The sequence below is a fragment of the Rhinatrema bivittatum genome, chromosome 1, assembly GCF_901001135.1.
Source record: "Rhinatrema bivittatum chromosome 1, aRhiBiv1.1, whole genome shotgun sequence".
In the NCBI taxonomy this organism is placed as follows: Eukaryota; Metazoa; Chordata; class Amphibia; order Gymnophiona; family Rhinatrematidae; genus Rhinatrema; species Rhinatrema bivittatum.
Window position 1 is genome coordinate 750805524 of NC_042615.1, and position 21292 is coordinate 750826815.

The 21292-nt window shown below is 40.7% G+C and overlaps 1 protein-coding gene across 5 annotated transcripts in view; it reads left to right on the top strand.

Moving 5' to 3' along the window:
- Positions 1-21292, top strand: part of CPLANE1 (ciliogenesis and planar polarity effector 1) — a 453269-nt gene that overhangs the window by 179132 nt on the left and 252845 nt on the right. For all 5 annotated transcript variants that reach the window (XM_029578626.1, XM_029578651.1, XM_029578642.1 and 2 more), the window contains exons 21-22: positions 8995-9104; positions 13241-13405. In XM_029578626.1, the coding sequence (XP_029434486.1) occupies positions 8995-9104; positions 13241-13405 (275 nt within the window). The remainder of the gene's footprint in view (positions 1-8994; positions 9105-13240; positions 13406-21292) is intronic.

The window sequence follows — 21292 nt, forward strand, 5'->3', positions numbered from 1 at the left end:
CCTGCTATTAATTAAGTTGACTTAGAAAATAACCACTACTATTACTAGCAACAGTAGCATGGAATAGACTTAGTTTTTGGGTACTTGCCAGGTTCTTATGGCCTGGATTGGCACTGTTGGAAACAGGATGCTGGTCTGACCCAGTATGGCATGATCTTATGCAGTCCTTTGAAATGGCTAGTATGTCTTGTCAGGTGGCAGCATGTGTCTGTATTGTGACTAAAGTTAGTTTGTGGCTTGTCTCATTGTATGCAGGAGGCTTTGCAGGAAAGCAACGATTCAGACCTGGAGAAGGCACTGCAACAGGAATTGGGAGTGGCAATCTTTGGGCAGATGCATCTTTGATTAGGTCATAACTAAGCTAAGAGCATAGATCTAGTATAGCAGCCAGGTATTTGTGTGGCTGTGGAGTTGATCTGCTGATTCAACTTCTGTGAGTCAGTTAACCAAACTTCTCTTCAAGGGCAGACTTCTATTTGGTGGGGACCTAAAGAAGAGGATCACAGCCTGGGGGGAATCTAAAGTTCCCAGGCTCCCAGAGGATGAACAGCAAGGATCATCAGTCAGTTATATTCTAGAAGCCTTCAGAATGTCAAAGGTCTGGGTCATATATTAGATTTCGTCCTTTCAAAGTTCCAAGGGAAAGGGAATTGTTGACAGTTTGGGAACTACAGGACTTCCCAAACCTCCCAATGAAGGAGTAGGAATCCATGTCTAGAGCAAAGAATAAGTGGTTGGTTGTTTTAATTTTTCCAAATCTGGGCCTAAGTTATGATAGACCAGTGGGTCTTATAAATCATTCAGAATGCCTATGCCTTATTTTTCCTGTCTGAACTCAGACGCTTTTATGATTTCTAGCAGCATCCTGAATATCTCTCACAGAGGATTCTGAAACCCAAGAATAAATGGTTTTCAGTGGGCTCTGGTAAAACAAGACATATGACTATACAACACCTAGTTTCCCCAACTGTACAGCATCCTGAATATCCACCCCCACTCCCACAGAGAAATCAAATATCCAGGATTCAGAAACCCAGGAATAAATGGATTATAGTGAGCTCTGGCAGAATAAGGTCTGTGATGAAAAGAAACCTGTTCTCCCTACCGTTACCCGTACATAATATCTTTTCTGCATTGGATAATGAAGAAGATCCAGGAATGGAAAATGAGGTGATGTCTGAAAGGGATGTAGTCAGCCAGTGTACCTAGAAACCCTTAAACATTAACAAAATCATAAAAGGCAGCTGATTCTGCTGGGAGTCTTGGTCATCAGAGGAACCAATTTGGGAAATAATTTTGATGGGGACAGAGCAGATTAAATGCTTTCTAGGATCCTCAACCAGTAGAAATACCAACCAGATAGTCATTGCAATTATAGAAGAAAGTAGAGATCCCTGTATCAGTTGTCATTCATCTGCAGACCAATGACCTTGCTAGATATGGTATCTTTGCAGTACAGAAAGATTTCCAAAATCTAGGGAAGAAGATTAAGCACATAGCAAAGACCATTGCCTTTTCAGAAGTCTTACCTGTTGATGGAAAGGAGAAGGAAAGGCTCTGGCATATAGATAACTTCAGTGTCTGGCTCAAAACATGTTGTAAAGCAAGTGGCTTTGGTTACATTTGTGGCTGGGGCCAAGTAAGGAGTAGTATAAGTTATACTGAAAGGATGATTTACATTTGTCCTTGCTGGAAAGAGGATGCTAAGCGAGAAGCTCAGAGCATTATCAGGCAGGGTGGCAGGTGGTGGCCAATGAAATTGCCATATCACCCCCAAGCAAAATAGGAATTGGGAAGAGAAAACAACAAAATTAATCAGCTCAAAATAGACGAAAAGGTAACTAGGAAGAGCAGCAGACCAAGGGAGAAAAGTTGGAAAGCTATGAACACAAATACTCATAGTCTGAGCAATAACATCCCAGGCCTGCAAACCTTAATGGTGGAAGTAGACTGGGACATAATTGCTGTTACAGAGACCTGGTTCACTGAGTCTCATAATTAAGATATGGCCATCCCTGGCCATATTGCAAGGACAGAGAGGTCAGAAAAGGGGGAGGAGTAGCTCTTTATGTCAAAAATAATATCCAAACAACTGAAAGGCAAGGGATATGGGGTAGGAAAGATGCATTATGGCCTGTCCTAAAAATGAGAGGATGATGCTTCCATTTACATCGGTGTGGTCTACAGATATTCGACTCAAACAGAAGAACTGGACAGATCTCTGGTTGAAGACATACAAAAGGTGGGAAAGAAGGGAGATGTGTTGCTCATTGGAGATTTTAATCTGCCAGATGTGGATTGGAGTATACCTTCTGCGGGAGCTGCAAGAAGTAGAGAGAGAGTGGATGCCCTTCAAGGGGCTCTGCTTAAACAAATGGTAATGGAGCCCACAAAGGAGGGTGTGACACTCGACCTAGTGCTCACAAATGGAGAAAATGTCTCTAATGTCCGAACCCTAATGTAGGTTCGCACCTGAGCACCAATGATCATCAGACGTGTGGTTTGATATTATAAATAAGATATAGATAAGTCACACAAAGACCCAAGTTTTTAATGTCAAAAATCCTGACTTTGTCAAAATCGGGATGTTCCTGAAGGAAGAACTAGAGGACTGGGAGATAATGGGCAAGGTGGAACAACCGTAGGCCAAATTAAAAGGAGCTATTACAAAGGAGAGAAATCTAAATGTTAGAAAAGTAAACAAAAGTAAAAGTTAAAAGAAACTGATCTGGTTCTCAAAGGAGGTGGCTAAAAAAATACAGGCAAAAAGAACAGCTTGCAAGAAGTACAGAGAATCCCAAAAAAAGGAACACAGTGACGAATACCTGGTGCAACTAAAGGAGATGAAGAAAAAAATCAGGAAAGCAAAAGGTCAAGAGGAAGAAAAAATTGCCAAAGAGGTAAAGCGAAGTAACAATACATTTTTCAAATATATCAGAGAAAGAAGGGAGGCCAGAAGTGGTATAGTGAAATTGAAAGGTGACGAGGAGTAATCTGTGGAGAGAAATGTGGCAGAAATATTAAACAAATACTTCAGTTTGGTGTTCAACGAAGACCCTGGAGGGAAGACCATTGCTGGTAGACAAGACTGTAGATGGGGTTGGGGGAGACCAAACTCCATTTACGGAACAGAATGTATGGGATGAGCTAGGCAAACTGAAAGTGGACAAGGCCATGGAGCTGGATGAGGTACATCCCAGGATACTAAGGGAGCTCAGAGATGTGCTGGCTGAAGAACTTGTTCAATAGATCCCTGGAAATGGGAGTGCTGCCGCAGGATTGGAGAAGAGTGGTGGTGGTCCTGCTTCACAAGAGTTGTAGCAGAGAGAAGGATGGAAAGGACAGGCCTGTTTGCCTCACCTCGATGGTGGGAAAATTAATAGAAATGCTGCTGAAGGAAAGGATAGTGAACTATCTACATTTGAGTGGGTTGCTGGACCCAAGGCAGCATGGATTCACCAGGGAAAGGCCCTATCAGATAAATATTATTGGTTTTTTTGATTGGGTGACTAAACAATTTAATCAAGGAAGAGTGCTCAATGAGACCTACTTGGTTTTGAGCAAAGCTTTAGATGTTTTTTCCCACATAGGAGGTTTGTGAATAAAATGAGAACCTTGGGAGTGAGTGCCAAGGTGGAGGCGTGGATTACAAACTAACTGAGCAATAGGAAACAGCATGAAATGATAAATGGAGCTTTCTCTAAAGAGAGAACTATGTTAAGTGAAGTGCCACAGGGATCAGTATTGAGACCGGTTCTGTTCAGTATCATTGTGAGCGACATTGCATAAGGGATAGAAGGTAAAGTGTATCTATTTTGCAGATGATACTAAGATCTGCAATAGAGTGGACAGGACTGAAGGAGTAGAGAGAATGAATGATTTAAGAAAGCTTGTAGAATGGTTGAAAATTTTTTTAGCTGGGATTCAATACCAAGAAGTGTAGAGTCATGCATCTGAGATGCACTAATACAAAAGAGCTGTATGTGATATGGGGGCGGAGGGGAGGTGAAAGACTGCACAGACCAAGAGAGGGATCTTAGTGTAATAGTGTCTGGCGATCTGAAGAAAGTGAAGCAATGTGACAAAGCAATAGCTAAAGCCAGAAGAATGCTGGGCTGCATTAAGCGAGGAATAACCAGTAAGAAAAAGGAGGTGATAGTGCCTTTGTATAGGTCCTTGGTGAGGTCTCATCTGGATTACTGTGTTCAATTCTGGAGCCCATATCTCAAAAAGGATAGAGACAGGATGGAGGCGGTCCAGAAAAGGGTGACCAAAATCGTGTGGGGTCAGTATCAGAAGACTTCTGAGGAGATGATGAAGGATCTAAATATATATATACCCTGGAAGAGAGGAGGTGCAGGGGAGATAAGATACAGACCTTCAAATACCTGAAAGGTTTTAACGATGTATGAACTTCAAACATTTTCAGATGGAAAGGAAACAGAAGAACTAGGAGTCACAAAATGAAACTCCAGGGGGGAATGACTCAGAACCAACATCAGGAAATATTTCTTCATGACGAGGGTGGTGGATGCTTGGAATTCCCTTCCGGAGGATGTGATGAAGACAAAAATAGTCAAAGAATTCAAAGGGGCTTGGGATAAACAATATGGACCCCTAAAGGCTAGAGGATGGAAATAAAGAAAAGGATGTATGGGGGTAACTTGCTGGTGCAGTGGATACCTCCCTTAACAAATAAACCTTGATGCTTTTGATGCAACTGCACCATTGCTCTCCACTTCAATGGCAGGGGGAAAAGGGGAATGTATTTAGACTACAACCGAGGGCCCCAACTGTTATCATCTGGAGAACTGATAAACATGGGGGTAACCTGCAAAGAGCAGCAATTACTACTCTTAACAGAAGGTATGGGATTATTAACCTTAAACCTGGATTTTAAAAGGGCTATGCGCGTAAATTTCGGGGTTTATGCACATGGCCGGGCCTTGCGCGTGTTAACCTCGGTACACACAGACGTGCCGGCCGAGGGAAAAGGGATGGCCCGGGGGGGGGGGGGCATGCTCTGGGCAGGAAGGAGAAGGTTGGTAAAACACCAAGGATTCTTTATTAGCACAAACCGAAACCATCGTAAAAAGCCTGACTTTTTACGATGGTTTGTGCTAATAAAGAATGCTTGGTGTTTTACCGATCTTCTGCTTCTGGTCGCGACTTGCAATATTGGATCAGTTTCTGGTTTGTTTCTCTGGGCAGGATGGGCCGGGACAGCACCATTAGCTGCTGACCCGAGGAAGCGAGTGCTGGCAGCTGGCTGGCATGCGCAGATTACGTTTGCTCCAGAGGAGAACTAAGTGTTAAAGTTAAAAAAAAATTAGCGATAGTTAGGGTAGGTTTAGGGGACGGGGAGGAGAGGGGAAGAGGGAGGAAGGATAGAGTTAGGTGTAGGAAAGTTCCCTCCCAGTTTGCCCCTTAATTGGAGCAGACTGAGAGGGAACTAGGTGAGGCCCGATTGTGTCACCGCTCGTTGCTTTGTAAATTCTCCCTCCCCCACACACACACGAGTCGCGGTTGCCCACATATGCACGCGGCCATTAGAGTTTATAACATGCATGCGCCAGCATTTTATGGCCAAGTCCATAAGCAAAGCACATCAATTAACACTGTCTGAATTTTCAAGTAGACCCATCACCCAGTAGAAACGTTGCTAGCGATAAATCTTTTATAGGTTATCATAAGGCTGGACAGACTGAAGATTTGGTCCTTTTCTGCAGTCATTATTATCTTACTAGGTTTTCTCCTTTTCTTTCCTGTGTGATGCAGAGATGTTTTGGGTTGTGCTCATCCATCTGCTAGACATTGGAGCAGTGGTTTTGGTGCCTCTGGTGCAATGGGATCAATATCAGTGATTAAACAAAAAAAAAAAAAAAAGGAACCTTTTTGAGCTATGGGGTAGTATCTGTCCCACATCCACCATATTCTTGCCAACCAACAGCAATCCTCTTCCTTAGTCTTCTTTATTCAACACTGAACTGAAGTATTTGTTTAATATTTGTACTTTTTCTTATCTTACAATCTTAAAATGCCACTTCCTCTGTTAGAGCGTACTGCCAGTGTATGACCCCAGGGGCAGGAATGCGACTGAACCCAGATGAAGCAGGCTGGAGCAGAACAGGATTCAGGAAGTCTGCTTATACTGGCCACTTTCCCCTCAGGTTGAGCCCTCAGGTGCTGCTAGCTGGCAGGAATTAGAAAGCAAAGTTGGAACATACATGCCAGGGAACTGAAAGGTGCCTACAGGAGGAGGGCAGATCTCCTGCAAAACAGGGATCAGAAGGCACCCACTAAAACAATACAAGGATTAATGAACACAAAACAGAGCAAACAAGAACAAACTGAGACAGGCAAGACTAAATACTAGAAACAAGACTAAGGAAAAACAAGGACCCAAGAATACGCAGGCCTGAAAATAGGGCCAACGTAAGGCTCAAATTAGGGCGATGAACACAAATATCAAAACAAGACCTTAACTAGAACCAAGACCAGACCCAAGCTCTGGGAGAGAGCATTCTGTGAAGCCAAAATTTAACTAAAACAAGCAGGAGCAGCATGGCCTCCAGCAGGAGTTACAGGCCATAGAGGTGGGAGGACAAACCAGAATGCCTCAGGAGCAGGACACAGTGCTAGGAGGACAAGACAGATATTTATTTATTTTAAAAATATTTATTTCTTAATATAGCTAAACAAACAAAGCCCACTAAGGATCTCTGCTGGGAGAGGCAAAAACTACCCAGCAAGTCCTCACATCTTTCTTTCTCTGACATATCTGAAAAATGTTGATTCATCTTTTTATCACCTTAGCAATCCCTTCTTCCACTTAAGCTTTTGCTATCCTGTTTATTTTCCTTGTTTAACTTGACCAGATTTTTTTCCCTCTTGTTCTTTTTGAGATTCTTTGTTTTCATTGAATGCTGATCTTTTTGCCTTTATTTTTTCAGCTATCTCTTTGGAGAACCATATCAGTTTCCTTTTCCTCTTACTTTCATTTACTTGATAGCTCCTTTTAATTTGACCCACCATTGTTCCACTTCATCCATCTTCTCCCAGTCTTCTAGCTCTTCCTCAAGGAATGTCCCCATTTTACCAAAGCCTGTATTTTTGAATTACAGGGCTTTGATCTTCATGTGACTTCTCTCCATCTTGGCCATTATATCAAACTAAACTGTCAGATGATCACGGATACTCAAGTGGGCATCTACCTGGACATTAGACATACTATTTCCACTTAGGAAATCCGGGACCAGTATCGCTTCTCTTCTCCTAGGTTCCATCACCATTTGTCCGAGCAGAGCCCCTTGAAGGGTATCCACAATCTCTCTGCTTGCAAATTCTGTGCAGGAATACTCCATTCGGCTTCTGACAAATTAAAATCTCCAGCAAGCAACACATTTCCCTTATTAAATGTAAGCAGCATGCCAGTTTTTTGATAATAGAAAGCCACGCAGCTAGTGGAGTAGAGATGATATCTTTATTATTGAATATTTTAAGATCCAAGCTTTGGAGACTGAAGTCCCTTCTCTAATATAGATATTATGTCTACCAAGTCATTTAGTTTGTCCTTTAACATATTTTATTTTTGGTGGGCTAATACTCTTTTTCAGGTTGTATCATGATGTGGGGTGTTCTGTTCTAGACTTTAAGCATTAAATCAAATTCTCCAGACTGATGGGAACACCAACTTGTTTTTTTGCTTTGTTTTTTCTTGTTGTATATCTATGGAGCTCTTATATAGTAGTTAGCTTTACAAGGTAAATTTAGATACAGCAGTGCTCAGATGTAATTGATTAATTCAAGTTAGAAGTTTTCTAGGTAGATTTCATTGCCTCCAAATTGTACATTTTTGCTCGGAAGAATGGGAGACATGCAATAGATAATGACAGCAATTATAGAAATAGATTAGTTCTAGATCACACAAGAGATGGTAAAATTTCTAAAGGCTAGTGGAATTTCTTTCTGAAAGAGTGCATCTTCCGGAAGACTTGTAGGTGGTGTAAAATCTGGTCTGGCATATTGCAAAGAGGATGGGTACGTTAGAGAGATGAGACAGCATAGAAGAATGCTTAGTTGAAAATAAACTGATGAGACAAGGCTAACAGGAGAGAGGTCTCTGATAAGAACAGGGTGAGTGAAAGAACATAACAAAAAATGATGTTTGAGATATAGCGAGGGGAAGTAAGAATGTAATGCTGAAGTGGATGAGAAGCCTATTAAGGAACTCATTGAAGAGGAAAGCAGGTTTGTATTTATTTCAGGATAGATTGTAAAAGAACATTGAGTGGATTGCCAGAGATAAAGAGATAGCTGGAGTTTTAGTATTAACTACTGACATACTTTTTTTTTTTTAATACCAATGATCTCTATGCTTTAAACTGCAGAAGTGTCCTCAAATGGGGCATCACGTGTTTTTACATGCAAATTCCCCTTTGCTAAATTTTTCAGTGATTTGCTGCCTTAAACATTTTATTTAAATTCAGTGCTGTGATGAAATTTCATGCAAAGTAGCTCATTAATTATGAATTTTGCAAAAACCAAGATGCAGAAAACATCTTTTCAGGCTTCTTATTGCAAAACAAGATAACTTTCTCTTAAGACTTGGTTATCTTTTTCTGCAAGGCCCTATAGCAAAGGTTTGCTACATAGCTCATGTGCAAATGTTCGCATGAAATTGCCTGAAAACCAATGGAAAATCCCATGGGTTAGTATAGTACATTGGCCTCAATGTCCATATCCTCAAGCTTAACCTGTAACTGATGTTTTGTTTGGTAGTAACTTTATTTTATTCTGGAAAATTCATGCCAGCAGTTAATCAGAACAGTGACGATCAGTTTTAAGTAGATGTATTATGGAAGATTTAGATATTTAATTCTGTAAGTTAAATATATGAACACAAGCAACTATATAAAGCTTTGTCATTTACAAATACCTAAAACTACTATCATTTACATTGTAAAGAATTGATGTTGGCTATTATTCTTGCAGGTAGCTTTAGAGAGTTGTGTGCTTTGTGTTGGATGCATCATGTACGTGAAAGATTGTCTGACAGCTGCAGGCGCTTTCAGATTGCAAGGGACAACATAGAGAATCGAAAGGTAAGCAGTTTGACATAAAAGGCAATCATTTTCAGAAATATTTTTATCTTCAGTATTGTTAGTAGATTCTGTTGAGCCAAACCTGGTCTGACTGGGACACAAATTTAAAGTATCTACACTACTGAAAGTCTTTTGGATTTTCCATGGACAAGCAGGGCATAATCAGCCACACAAGTGGGGTGATGTCATCTGATGGCACTGAGATGTAAAAGCGCTCTCAGAGCTCAGAAAGATCAAGAAGGTCTTTGAGAATGTGCAGAGTTTCCTGCACAGCTATCACCATGCAAGTCTCCTCAATCTTTCTTCCATTTTGTTCCATGTATGTTCCAACTTTGCTTTCTAATTCCTGCCAGCTAGCTCACTCTTCAGCATCATCATCATTTTTCAGATCACCTTATTGTGTTTAAAGTTTCTTCCTTGTTCCCTTGTATCGATCATTTTTTTGTTGGGGGTTGGGGGAGAGGGTTTCAAGTCTCAAAACAAATAATTTTCTTAGAGGTTTTATCCCTGACTTAAAAGTTGAGTTTGATTTAGCTTTCATCTTTTTTCGCTGTGGTGGATAGAATACCAGGCTTTAAAAGATGCCCAAAGTGTTCCTTTAAAATGCCTGTACTATATCTTCATGACTGCTCTCTGTGCTGCCTAGGACCAGAACATGACATTCTAAATTATGCTGCTTGTAGCCACATGTCACTCAGGTCCATAAAATAGTGAATCTAAGCTTAAAGAGTATATAAGCTCCCCTCAAACTCCACCAGGAAAAAAAGATAACACATCTAGCTGTGTGATAACATCTAAAATCCGGGGAATCCAGAGTTCAGGTCCTGCTAACATTCCTTGTGATCTTGGTAAATCACCCTCCATTACCTCCGTTATGAAATTAAATTTCTCTTCATCCAGTTAGACCAGTCCAAACAAATGTGTTATGTCCATTGACCCGCAGATGGAGACAGAGATAAACTGATGTCGCCCCTTTTAGGCATCATATTCAGGAAGAGATGTCCAAGTTTGGTGGTGAATTTCTGTAAGAGGGTTCACACTTTGAGCCAGGGGCAGCATATCTGGCTAATGCCTCCTTTGATTCTGTGCTCACTACTGCATGGTGTATGGCTTACATACTATGGTTGCATAACTGGTTGGCAGATTCCGTTTCTAAGGCCAATTGGATGAAACTCCCCTTTAAAGTGAGTCTTTTGTTTGGGGAGGATCTTGAGAAGATGGCCAAGGTTTGGGAGAATCCAAGGGCCTGAGACTCCCAGAGAATAGGCCTAGAAGTGCTTTTCATAACCCTCAGGCTCGTAATTGATTTTGTGATTCCTGGAGGTTTAAGCAGGGCAGAATTTCTGAGCAGAGGTCTCGATAATTTGGTAGGTTTCAAGCTGCTAAAAGAGGTGGTAAAGATGGATCCTCAGGTCCATCGGGATCCTCCCATAATTCCCAGTGAGTGTTTTGGGACCCATCCTCCAATTCAAGAAACAGGCGGTTACCTATCACAGTTTTTACAGGATTGGGTCCAAATTTAGCTCAGATCAATGAGTTTTAGTAATTTGAGAGGTTACACTTTGAAATTCTCCTGCCCAATTTCTGATACTTTTATTGCTTTCCCCATCACTTCGCCAGAAACAAAAAGTTTGTAGTAAAATCGACTCTGGAGCTTCTGTTCTATATTCAGGCAGTTATGCTGGTTCCAAGACACCAGTGGGGTTAGGGGCAGTATTCCATCTACTTTGTGGTTCCCAAGAAGGATGGGTCCCTTCATCCCATTCTTGATTTGAAACAGGTCAGCAAGTTTCTCATTTCATAGAAATGTTGGAAATCCGTCATAGTGGCAGTGAGACAAAGGGAATTCCTGACCTCATTGGATCTTACAGAAGCCTATCTGCACATTCAGATAAAGAAAGGTTATCCAAACATAAGAAAATAAGTTGCTATACTGGGTCAGATCGAGGGTCAATCAAGTCCAACATCCTGTTTCCACATTGGCCAATTCAGGTCACAAGTCACTAGCTGTTACGAGCACGGTCTCTGGCAGCTGTTATGACCCGAGGGCGTGGAGGCCTTCAGATACTGTTATGAGCATGGAGGCGTGATCACTTCTGGAACAGGTGTTGTGAGCCCTTGGGCCACGGCACGACTCAGGGAGGTGCCCCAAGACACACCGCGTAGCCGCGCATATCTTATAAAATACGGGGTCGGCGCGCGCAAGGGGGTGCACATTTTTGTGCAACCTGCGCGTGCCGAGCCCGGTGCGCGCTGCCTGTTCCCTCCAAGGCTGCTCCAAAATCGGAGCGGCCTCGGAGGGAACTTTCTTTCCACCCCCCGCACCTTCCCCTCCCTTCCCCTACCTAACCCACCCCCTGGCCCTATCTAAACCCCCCCCCCTACCTTTGTTGGCAGATTTACGCCTGCGGAAAGCAGGCGTAAATCTGTGCGCGCCATCACCCGACCTGGGAGCTGGTCCGGAGGCCTCGACCACGCCCCAGGGCCGGCACCACGCCCCCGGGCCCGCCCCCGAAACGCTGCATCACTCGCGGCACGCCCCCCAACAAGCCCCTCCATGCAAGCCCCTGGACTTACGTGCGTCCCGGGGCTTGCGCACGCCGCCGAACCTATGCAAAATAGGCTCGGCGCACGCAGGAGGGGTTTGGGGTAGGTTTACGGGGGGTACGCGCGTACCCCTTTGAAAATCTACCCCTATGAATGGGGGTGAAGGCAGACCTCCAGGACCAAGGGTGCTGTGCAGTTGCCTCTCTAGGGTGCAAACTCAGTGCTTAAGTTCTTGTAAGTTTATGTACTTAAACAAATATCTGGACATATGTATTGATATTCCAAAATTAAGTTTAGTGTGATACTTGGTCATTAGTAATTGGTTTGCACCATGCACACTTCCTTTCTTTAAATTAATTAATTAATTACTTTGCTTAAGGAATTTATAGCCTGCCTATCTACCATTCTAGTTACATCTATAATCAGTCTCAAATCCAACTCCAACTTGATCTGTATATGTATCCCTTGGTACGTAGCCCTTCCATCCAGGGGATGATAAGTAAAGCTCCCAGAGTGGTATGAGATCTCCTAGCATTAGTGGTTCTCCTGTTGAAAAATTTCTGTAGCCCACTTTATCTCCCCTATCTCTTTTCGTTTCTGTTCTATTCTCTCAGAGTAGAAACGTCTGGGAGGGTTCTCCATATGAAATCCTCAGAATGTCCAATTCTCCTCTCTGATGATACACTGGATCTTTTGAAGTTGAAAGTCCCAAAAACTCAGACAGCAGGAAATACATACTCCTCTCCTTTCTCACTTCTGGGCAGAAACAATCTTCTTCTTGAAATAAAAATTCACAAAATCTTCAGAATTCTCAGAACACTGAGATACCAGCATCCAACCACTGGGAACGAATTGGAAAATGTGGTTTTCTTAGAATCCCATACTATGCAGGACTAGGGGAACAAGCAAAACTTGATCTTCTCACTTTGACTTCCAAACAAAAATTCCATTCAGGTCCCAGGTGTTGCCTGCTCTTGAGCAGGTAGAAGTCTACCACTGCAGCAGCCCCCAATTGGGGCGCTGTAGCCAAATGGTGTGCTCTGCTTCATCGTCATTATCATCATCAACGTTTCTTTCTGACACGCTTTTCCAACAGGGTTGAAAGCGAGTTTCATCACATTTTCCCCTTCGGGGTCTCTGCATCTGTTTTTGGTGAGTGTTGTGATTTTGTTGTAGTGTGTTCAAAAGTGGGTCCTGAGTGGCGCAAATTGTGAATCATAGCCTTAAATTTCCCCAGGCTTTAAGGATAAATTTGTTTGTAGTAGCTAATTATAATGTTGACCTCCTAATTGAAATGGGCACAAACTGAAGGTACTTTATGCTCTGAGACAGATGAAATAGTTGCATACATACAGCTTTCGAATAGGTTTGGTAGCTCCCTTAAGACAACAAGGATGTTCATTCAAGTTATAAATAAATTCAATCTCCAACTAGGCATATGCTAACATTTATATTTACTGTATATACTAATTTGTTAAATTATTTTTTCTCATTGTTCAAGAACTAGAAAATGTTAATTTATATATTATAATCTTAATTTCTGTTACAATTTTACTTTCAGGAAATATAAATTATCAATTTCATTTTAGGATTGCAAGGGGGCTCTGGATTATGATGCCAGCATGGTTGAGCACTGTCTTAATGCCTTGGAATGGGCTTGTCGAATGCTGCCTTTCTGTAGGTTTATGAATATTGAAGAACTTGTGCAAGATATAATTCTGAGCCTTGTAGGTGAGCTGCCACCTGTAAGAAAGGTAAATATATGTATTGAAAGAGGAAAATGTAAAATAAGTCTTCTAGTTTTCTGCCTTTGTAGATAGAGATGCAAACGGTGTTTTAATTTTCACTGTAATTTTTATCTGGGAGGCATGGAAGAAAAGATATTGGTGAGAGCAGTTGAAGGAGACTGCATGCCTAGGAAAACCACTATTGTCTGATGACAAACAGGTAAACTGAGGCACACGTCATATGATTTCCTTAAGCTGGACACAGAGGACGTTTCTAGAGCTTTCTAGGAAACCTTCTAGATATGACTTCCTGCATGCTGCCAAACTTAGAACTACTCATTTTTTTCTTATTCCATCACCAGAGAAATATGTACCTCAATACCACTCCATAGTCAATTTTGCCTCAGGACCTTTCTGAAGCAAATAGTGGTTTTTCGGGTAAGCTCCCTGTTTTCCCAATAGCACCCTACTTGAGTTTTTCAGTATATTTTTAGTTTAATTTTTCTTGTCCTTGAAATGTAGCGGTTCTCTACTATGAACATATTTGATGTCAGCATACCATTCAGAAAGTTTTCCTCCTCAACACATCTTTCCTATGACAAATTCTTCTTCATTTGGTTTTCCATCTATTTTCCAAACCATGCGAATAAGCTAGTGACTTCAAGAGGTGTCTGATATGTTGTCCCCCGTGAATCATCACTCCAATTCCTGCAAGTGTCTGAGCATAGATCACAATGTCTCTTCATGTGACGTTTGTGTCTAGATGTCAGTGAGAATGGTTTGAACCTGGCAGGAGAGGTACTGAACCTATCTGGTATTAATTAGCCCAGTTTGGAGCTGGCCTGGAAGCCCAATAAAAAATTCCAAGAAGCTGACAAAGGTTGTAGTGGTGGCCAGGCCTCGGGACAAATTCTGTATTTTCTTGCTTGAGTTATAAGGACTTGAAAGAGTGACTATGAATTGAAGTAGAAAAGTGCTAAACCTTTAGCAGAGTATTCAGTATGTCAACTTTCCTTACTAGCACATAGTTTTGAGGGCTCAGATGTGGTTGTGATTGTTTACACCCTGAAGTAGCAGTGCCTTGGGATACCTTGGCTGCCTGATTTGGCATTGAGCTGTCCTAGTCTGTCTAGAGCCATCTGAGCAGTTCATCCACATGACCTTCAAGGATATGAGGCCTAATCCACTTTTGTCTCCATTGTTGTTTAGAGTGGAGGTGGAAATGATGGTCTCTGAAGCATTTGAATCTCACTTCAGACACATCAAGTTACTTGTGTTTAGCACTTTGAGACCAAATGTAGGAAGATCTCCCTATTAAAAAGAAGTTGTTTTTTTGTTGTTGTTGGGGGTTTTTTGGTTTTTTTTTGTAGCTTCAGACAGCTGGGTCCTTTGGATTGTCAAGGATGTTTACAGTTGTTAGATTCCAAAAAATTATGGGAATCCATAAAGTCCCATTTACTCCTTTTTAGACTGAAAAATGACAGTTTCACCCAAATCTGCTGCAGTTCGAAATTTCCTCTTTTATTGGTTTTGTGTAAGTAGAAAATGGCTTGTAAAAATTAGGGAAGCAATTCTAACAGTTAAGCATTCAACTTATATATGTTATTGTACTTCTCCTTTTAATTCATACAAGGTAAACTTCAGAGAACAAGCAAATAAAATTTCAGTATTCTACCCACAATTATGATTATTCATTAGGCTAATAATTATTAATTAGTCATGATTTAAAGCCTTACTTTATGCAATATAACAGTTTTTTAGGTGTAAACAAATACTGGTTATATCTAGTTTATTTCTAACAGTTTATGCCTACTTACTTTTAATTCCACCGTGTCACATGTCCAGCCTTAAGAGGTTTCTGCCATAAATTGGATATATGTCTCTTAATCTTATTTTGTACTGTCCAGCCCCAACCTTGCCAGCCATAATGCATCACTTCTTAAGGGAATCTAACTAGAAATTCCCATTGGATACAATACAGTTTGTCTTTTGGAAAATCCCACCAAATTGCTCCTCTGGTAGGGCATTTGATCCCTCCCTGTACCAGGACCTGCTGTAATGGAAATTGTTGTGTTTCAGGCCTGTGCGGTTAAACCTGATTTCATCACAGAAGAGAGGACTGGAATTTTACTCCAGGAACTTCCTAGTTCCCAAGAAAGCCTGGTGATTCAGATTCATCCTAAACTTGAACACATTCCTAAAAAGAAAAATTTAATATGATTTCCCCAGCCATTCATATTGATTTAGAAAAGTGAGACTGATGCTTATTTTCTCTAGATCTCAAGGAGACCTACACCCCATATAGAGACAATCAAGTTACAGGAAATATCTCAGCTTTGTGGTAGGAACTGTAGCACAGCACATGAGGAGTCAAGGCTTTTCTGAGTGCTTTTTATTTACAGAGCTTCAAATCTTCAGCATTTCAAATACAGGAGCATTCACCAACACAAAACATTAAACAATCTCATTTTCCAAAGGCTGCCTTCCCTCTCTACTCACCATTGCTATCTTCTGGAGTTCCCAGGCCTTACCCTGATCCCCTTTGAATCTATGTTATATCCTGCTCCGAGAGCCCCCCAGTACCCATAATACTCTGTCTCAAGATGGACCAGGACCAGAGAGCTGTGGCAGCTTCACACTGTTCTGGGAGCTTCTCAGGCAGGCTCCTTTACAGGAGCATCATAATAGGGGATGCTGTGTACCCATCCTAAGTTCCTAAAAGTGATATTGGGCTTCCACCATAACCACTCTATCTTTTGCCAAACATTCTTTCTCAGGCCACATGTTCATAAAGTTGAACAAGCCCTGCAAGATTTAGAATGTAAGAGTTTTCAGCTCCTACCTGGAGCAGACCAAAGCCCAACTTTATTTCTTGTAACCCCCAACAGGTTTGGAACTGCTTTAACCAAATGAACCTTGACTGGGCATAGCAGAAAGAAATGCAGTTTGCTACCCAATTAGTCAGGGTTCATTTGGTGACTTTAAAAGGGCATGTATAACCAGGCTGGGGGAGAGCAGTTTTCAAAGCAATTTACCTATATAAATTGGCTGTCTGAAAATCAGCATTGTTCCTGGGGCTTAGTTTGATAACATGTGGAAAATAGCATGTGCAGATTGCATTTTCAGTTTTACACCTGTTGGGGTACATTTGAAAGACTCACATGGGGGGGGGTTGCACATAAATGTGGCATATATGTTGTAAGTAACCTCTTTGTGCTGTAAACACGTTTTCAGAAGAGTGGGAGAACACGCATACTGTCGCTGCTGTGTGGAAATGTATGCGCGTATAAAGAGAGCATTTTGAGGGTTTTCTGGGGCAGACATATGTGCTGATTTATGTATTTTATAAATAGAGTACACACACCTCTACATCATCGACGTGCATGCAAGCATTTACATCTGTTACTCAAGACGTGGATACTGAATCAGAATTTTCTTTTGCCTGTGTTTTTGGGAGGGTTGTGTGGATAAACCGGTGCTTGTAAGTACATGTCAAATACATTTCATAAGCAGGTTATGCGCATACATCAACCAACTTTATAAAATACCTGTCCCAGTGCAAAAACTGAGTTATGTGTATGTGTTAAATATATTAACTAGCTATGTGAACAAGTGTTGGCTACAGAAGTTTAATACAGCATTCAATTAGTAAATAAGATCTATAACTCTATCTGTAATTGATTGATACTATGTCAATGATATAATTTTTATATAGAGATAAGACCTCAGTATTGGCAGGAGATCTGAATTAACAGAAACTTCTTGTGGCCAATTGGTCCAGTCATCGGTCTTGTAATCTCTAATTTTGATTTTTAATAAAATTATTTAAACTACTTTATTGAATTCAGTTTTGATTGTTATCACAAAAAACTGTAATTTTTATTTTTAATAAAATGGGATACGTGTCTCTGAACAGTTATTTAACAACACTGTTAAATTTCAGTGTGGTTGCTACTGTAAAATACTTTAATCAAGCTTTATTTTTTCTCCATTTCTATAAAAGGATTTTACTGCTAGAAAAAGATTTTTATTTTTATAATTTTTCAATACTGACTTTGTTAAAGAATGATGTTGCAATATTGCTTTTATAACTTTGTAGTATTCGTGGAGCAATTCAAAGTCTGTATGACTAGTTGAACTATATTGTAGCAATATATTAAGAAATGGTGTTACTTTTATGGCTCATCGTAGCTGATTGTGTTGAAAAGTAATGTAGCAAAATGTTCACAGAACAAAGCAGACGTCTGTACTGCTTGAATGGACCCGGTTGTCTCAAAAGGATTTCATCTTGCTACTCATCAATAACTATGTAGCAGCTTATTAAGTTGAAATGTCTCAATGTGAGTTAAAACACAGTGTCTGCTGGTAGAACTTGACAAACTTTTCAAGCGGCAACGTATCTCAAAATCAATGTAACGGCAATCTCTGCAGCCAAGCTTATTATAAAACTTTAGCAATCACATTTCAGTCTCGTAGCTTAAAGACCAGACGGATGGTAATAATCACTCCGTCTCATATATGATTATGAATCCCGACAAGTTTGAAAACGGCAGAGCACTTATCTTGAATTCGTGGTGATCACTTGCGTTTTGAATTTTTCACCACTCTGCCGTAACTCGAACCCGAAGGGTCTAGTCACCGCCGCCAATGCGGCCGGCGTTTCACAAAAAACGCTGCTTCAGGGCGGACTAATTTTTGAAGAGAAACTTCTTCTGCTGTAGTCGGGTTGAATTCAATAAAGTAGTTTAAATAATTTTATTAAAAATCAAAATTAGAGATTACAAGACCGATGACTGGACCAATTGGCCACAAGAAGTTTCTGTTAATTCAGATCTCCTGCCAATACTGAGGTCTTATCTCTATATAAAAATTATATCATTGACATAGTATCAATCAATTGCAGATAGAGTTATAGATCTTATTTACTAATTGAATGCTGTATTAAACTTCTGTAGCCAACACTTATTCACATAGCTAGTTAATTTTTCATCTTGATTGTATACTAGTTATATCCCCAATTTTGTTGCTTGTGTTAAATATATTAACATGTAAAAAATATGCATGTACTTTATTAAACTAGGACATGTGCATCTGCTTTTTCTTTGGGTACTTTTTCATTGAAAATATTGAGGGTATCTTTCAACAGTGCATAACACATCAGAGGCATGCGTAAGCTGGTGTGCCGAAAGTTCCGCCTGTATTTTATAAACTGCAGCAGGAGCCTCACAGGTTACAGAATACCGTGTATCACCACCCAAAAGTACACACATGCATAAGTTTTAATCCAGGGGTTTAAAATGGAGGACTTTTTCCCACAAAATGGGATTTCCCAGGATCCCACACCAGCATATGCTTCTCCACAAGAGCTTCTGAAGTGTCCTTTCTATGAGGTGATGGTTTCTCCTGATCCAGGGAAGTTCATTCATGGGTCGAAAGGAATGAAACACTCTGTCCATTATGAGTTCTTATTAGATATTTCCCCTCAGAACAGTGGAAGTCTCCTCCTCCTCAATTGCCCTCATCCTCCTTAGGTTCATGGCTTAGTGCAGGGCTTCCTAAACATATCCTGGGGACCCCCATAGCCAGTCGGGTTTTCAGGATATCTACAATGAATATGCATGAGGTAAAGTTTCATATCAAAGAGGCTCGGTTTATGCAAATTTATCTCATGTACATTCATTGCGGATATCCTGAAAACCTGACTGGCTGTGGGGTCCCCATGACAGGTTTGGGAAGTCCTGGCTTAGTGTTTCCCCCTTTGGTCGGGAAAAGAGAGAGATTCTGTGGGGACTCTGTATAAAATATTTGACTTCAATAAGACACTTGTCTGCACGTGTTTCACACAAGGATATGACACAGAATTTAGTTAGAACAAATATAAATTTAATATTGCATATCCTTGGAAGACACAGATATGACCTTCAATATAGGCAAGGCATTACTGTGTCTTACAGTCTCTTGTGAAAGCTGCATTATATAGTTTCAAACCATACATAGAAAATGCTTGTGAGAGGATTACCTACGCAATATGACAGTGTAATAAACTGACCTTCTCTAGCCTGAGAAATCTCCTCCCACCTTAAAAGTTTCTTTGTTTTAGCATTGCTTTGATGTATTCTGTTTCTTATGAACTTCTGTGTTTTGTCAATAGATCAATCATTGTAGTAGGTTTGTGTTCTGTTGCTGGTTCCAGGCCTTTAATCATTCTTGACCTCAGGGGATCTTCAGTTCACCTGGCCTCTTTCAATCGAGATAGGAATCTGTGAGAACCAAGCTTGAAATGTGGCTCAGCCATCTGCCATCGATAACCTCATAACCTTTCATCATATCTGGTTAGGTCTGAATTCATTCCAGATGGCTCTCAGTAGCCATACACACCCAGGTCAGCTTAGGTTCATTGCATGCCAGCAGATTCAGTTAAATCAGAAGAGCAAAGGACTCTGGGACAAGCTGAGTGAGCCAAAGGCCTGAGCAAAGTTTTATGTTATGCTGACATATATCAATTCCTGACTTGTCTCAGCATACTTCTCAAGAGGATCATATCCAAGCATCTACTACCCTCTCTATAAAGAGATATTTCTTAAGACAACTACTGAATCTACCCCCTTTCAATCTTATCCAATGACCTCTCATTCTAGAGCCTCCTTTCTGTTAAATGAGGCTTACCTCCTGTGCATGGAATCCTTGGAGTTATTTAAATGTCTCTCTCATATCTCCTTTCTTGCCTTTCCTCGAGGGTATACATATTTAGATCTTTAAGTTTGTGCCCATATGCTTTAGAATGAAGACCACTGATCATTTTACTAGCCAACCCTTGGGATCGACTCAAACCGATTTCTATCCTTTGAAGGTGCGGTCCCCAGAATTGTTCACATTATTCCAAAAGAGGTCTCACCAGGAGCCTATAGAGAAGCAATATTGCCTTCCTTTTTCTGCTGATCATTCCTCTTCCTATACAGCCAAGCATCTTTCTGGCTTCTGCTGTCACTTTATTCACCTGTTTTGATTATCTTAAAATTTGTGGTTTCTTTCTGTATAACATTACCAAAATCAGTTCCTATCTTTCTAATCACACTTCCAGAACCGTTATGACCTCCATCTCCTGCTTAGATTACTGGAATCTGTGCCAAACATGTTTCTCAGTGAATCATCTCTCTCCACTACAATCTATCCAGAATTAACTGCATGACTTATCTTTCGCCAAAGTCGTTACACCCATACAACTCTTTTTCTCAAGTCACTACATGGGCTCCCTATTCATTCCCACATACAATTTAAGCTCTTCTGATTTATTACAAGAGCCTTACCTCTCTGTCTCTTCACTATCTCTCCTCATAACTTTCCTTACACCCCTCGTGAATCATTGGGCAAGTCACTCCTATCTATGCCCTTTTCTACTGCCAACTTTCGACTCCATGTTGTCCATCTGGCAGCACCATATGTTTGAAATAATCTTCCTGAGTTGGTGTTTTATGCTCCTTCTCTTGCCTTATTTAAATCCAGTTTAAAAACCCACCTTTTTGAAGCTGCTTTTAATACTTGTCACCTGATTATCCTGCTTGCATCCTTATTGATTTTAAACATTTTCTTAATAAATTAAATTCTCAGTTTCTTATGCCCTGTATGTTCATCTTGGTTAGACATAAATTCTACTGTGTATGGATTGTCTCTTGTATTTTTTGTACGGTACTGTGAATGTCAAGTAGTGCTACAGAATTGACTAGTAGTAGTAATAAGATTCATGTCTACTGTAGACATGACTCCTGTCAAGATGCTAAGTTTGTACTGTTCATCATTCAAGGCCTTTTTGTAGTAAAGAGTTCATCTCTGTCCTCTCTAGGGCACATTTTTGTGGCTTCCAGTTGTCTTCCTTGTTTGGTGTTTTTTCTTTAAAAAAAAACAAAAACTTTAAAA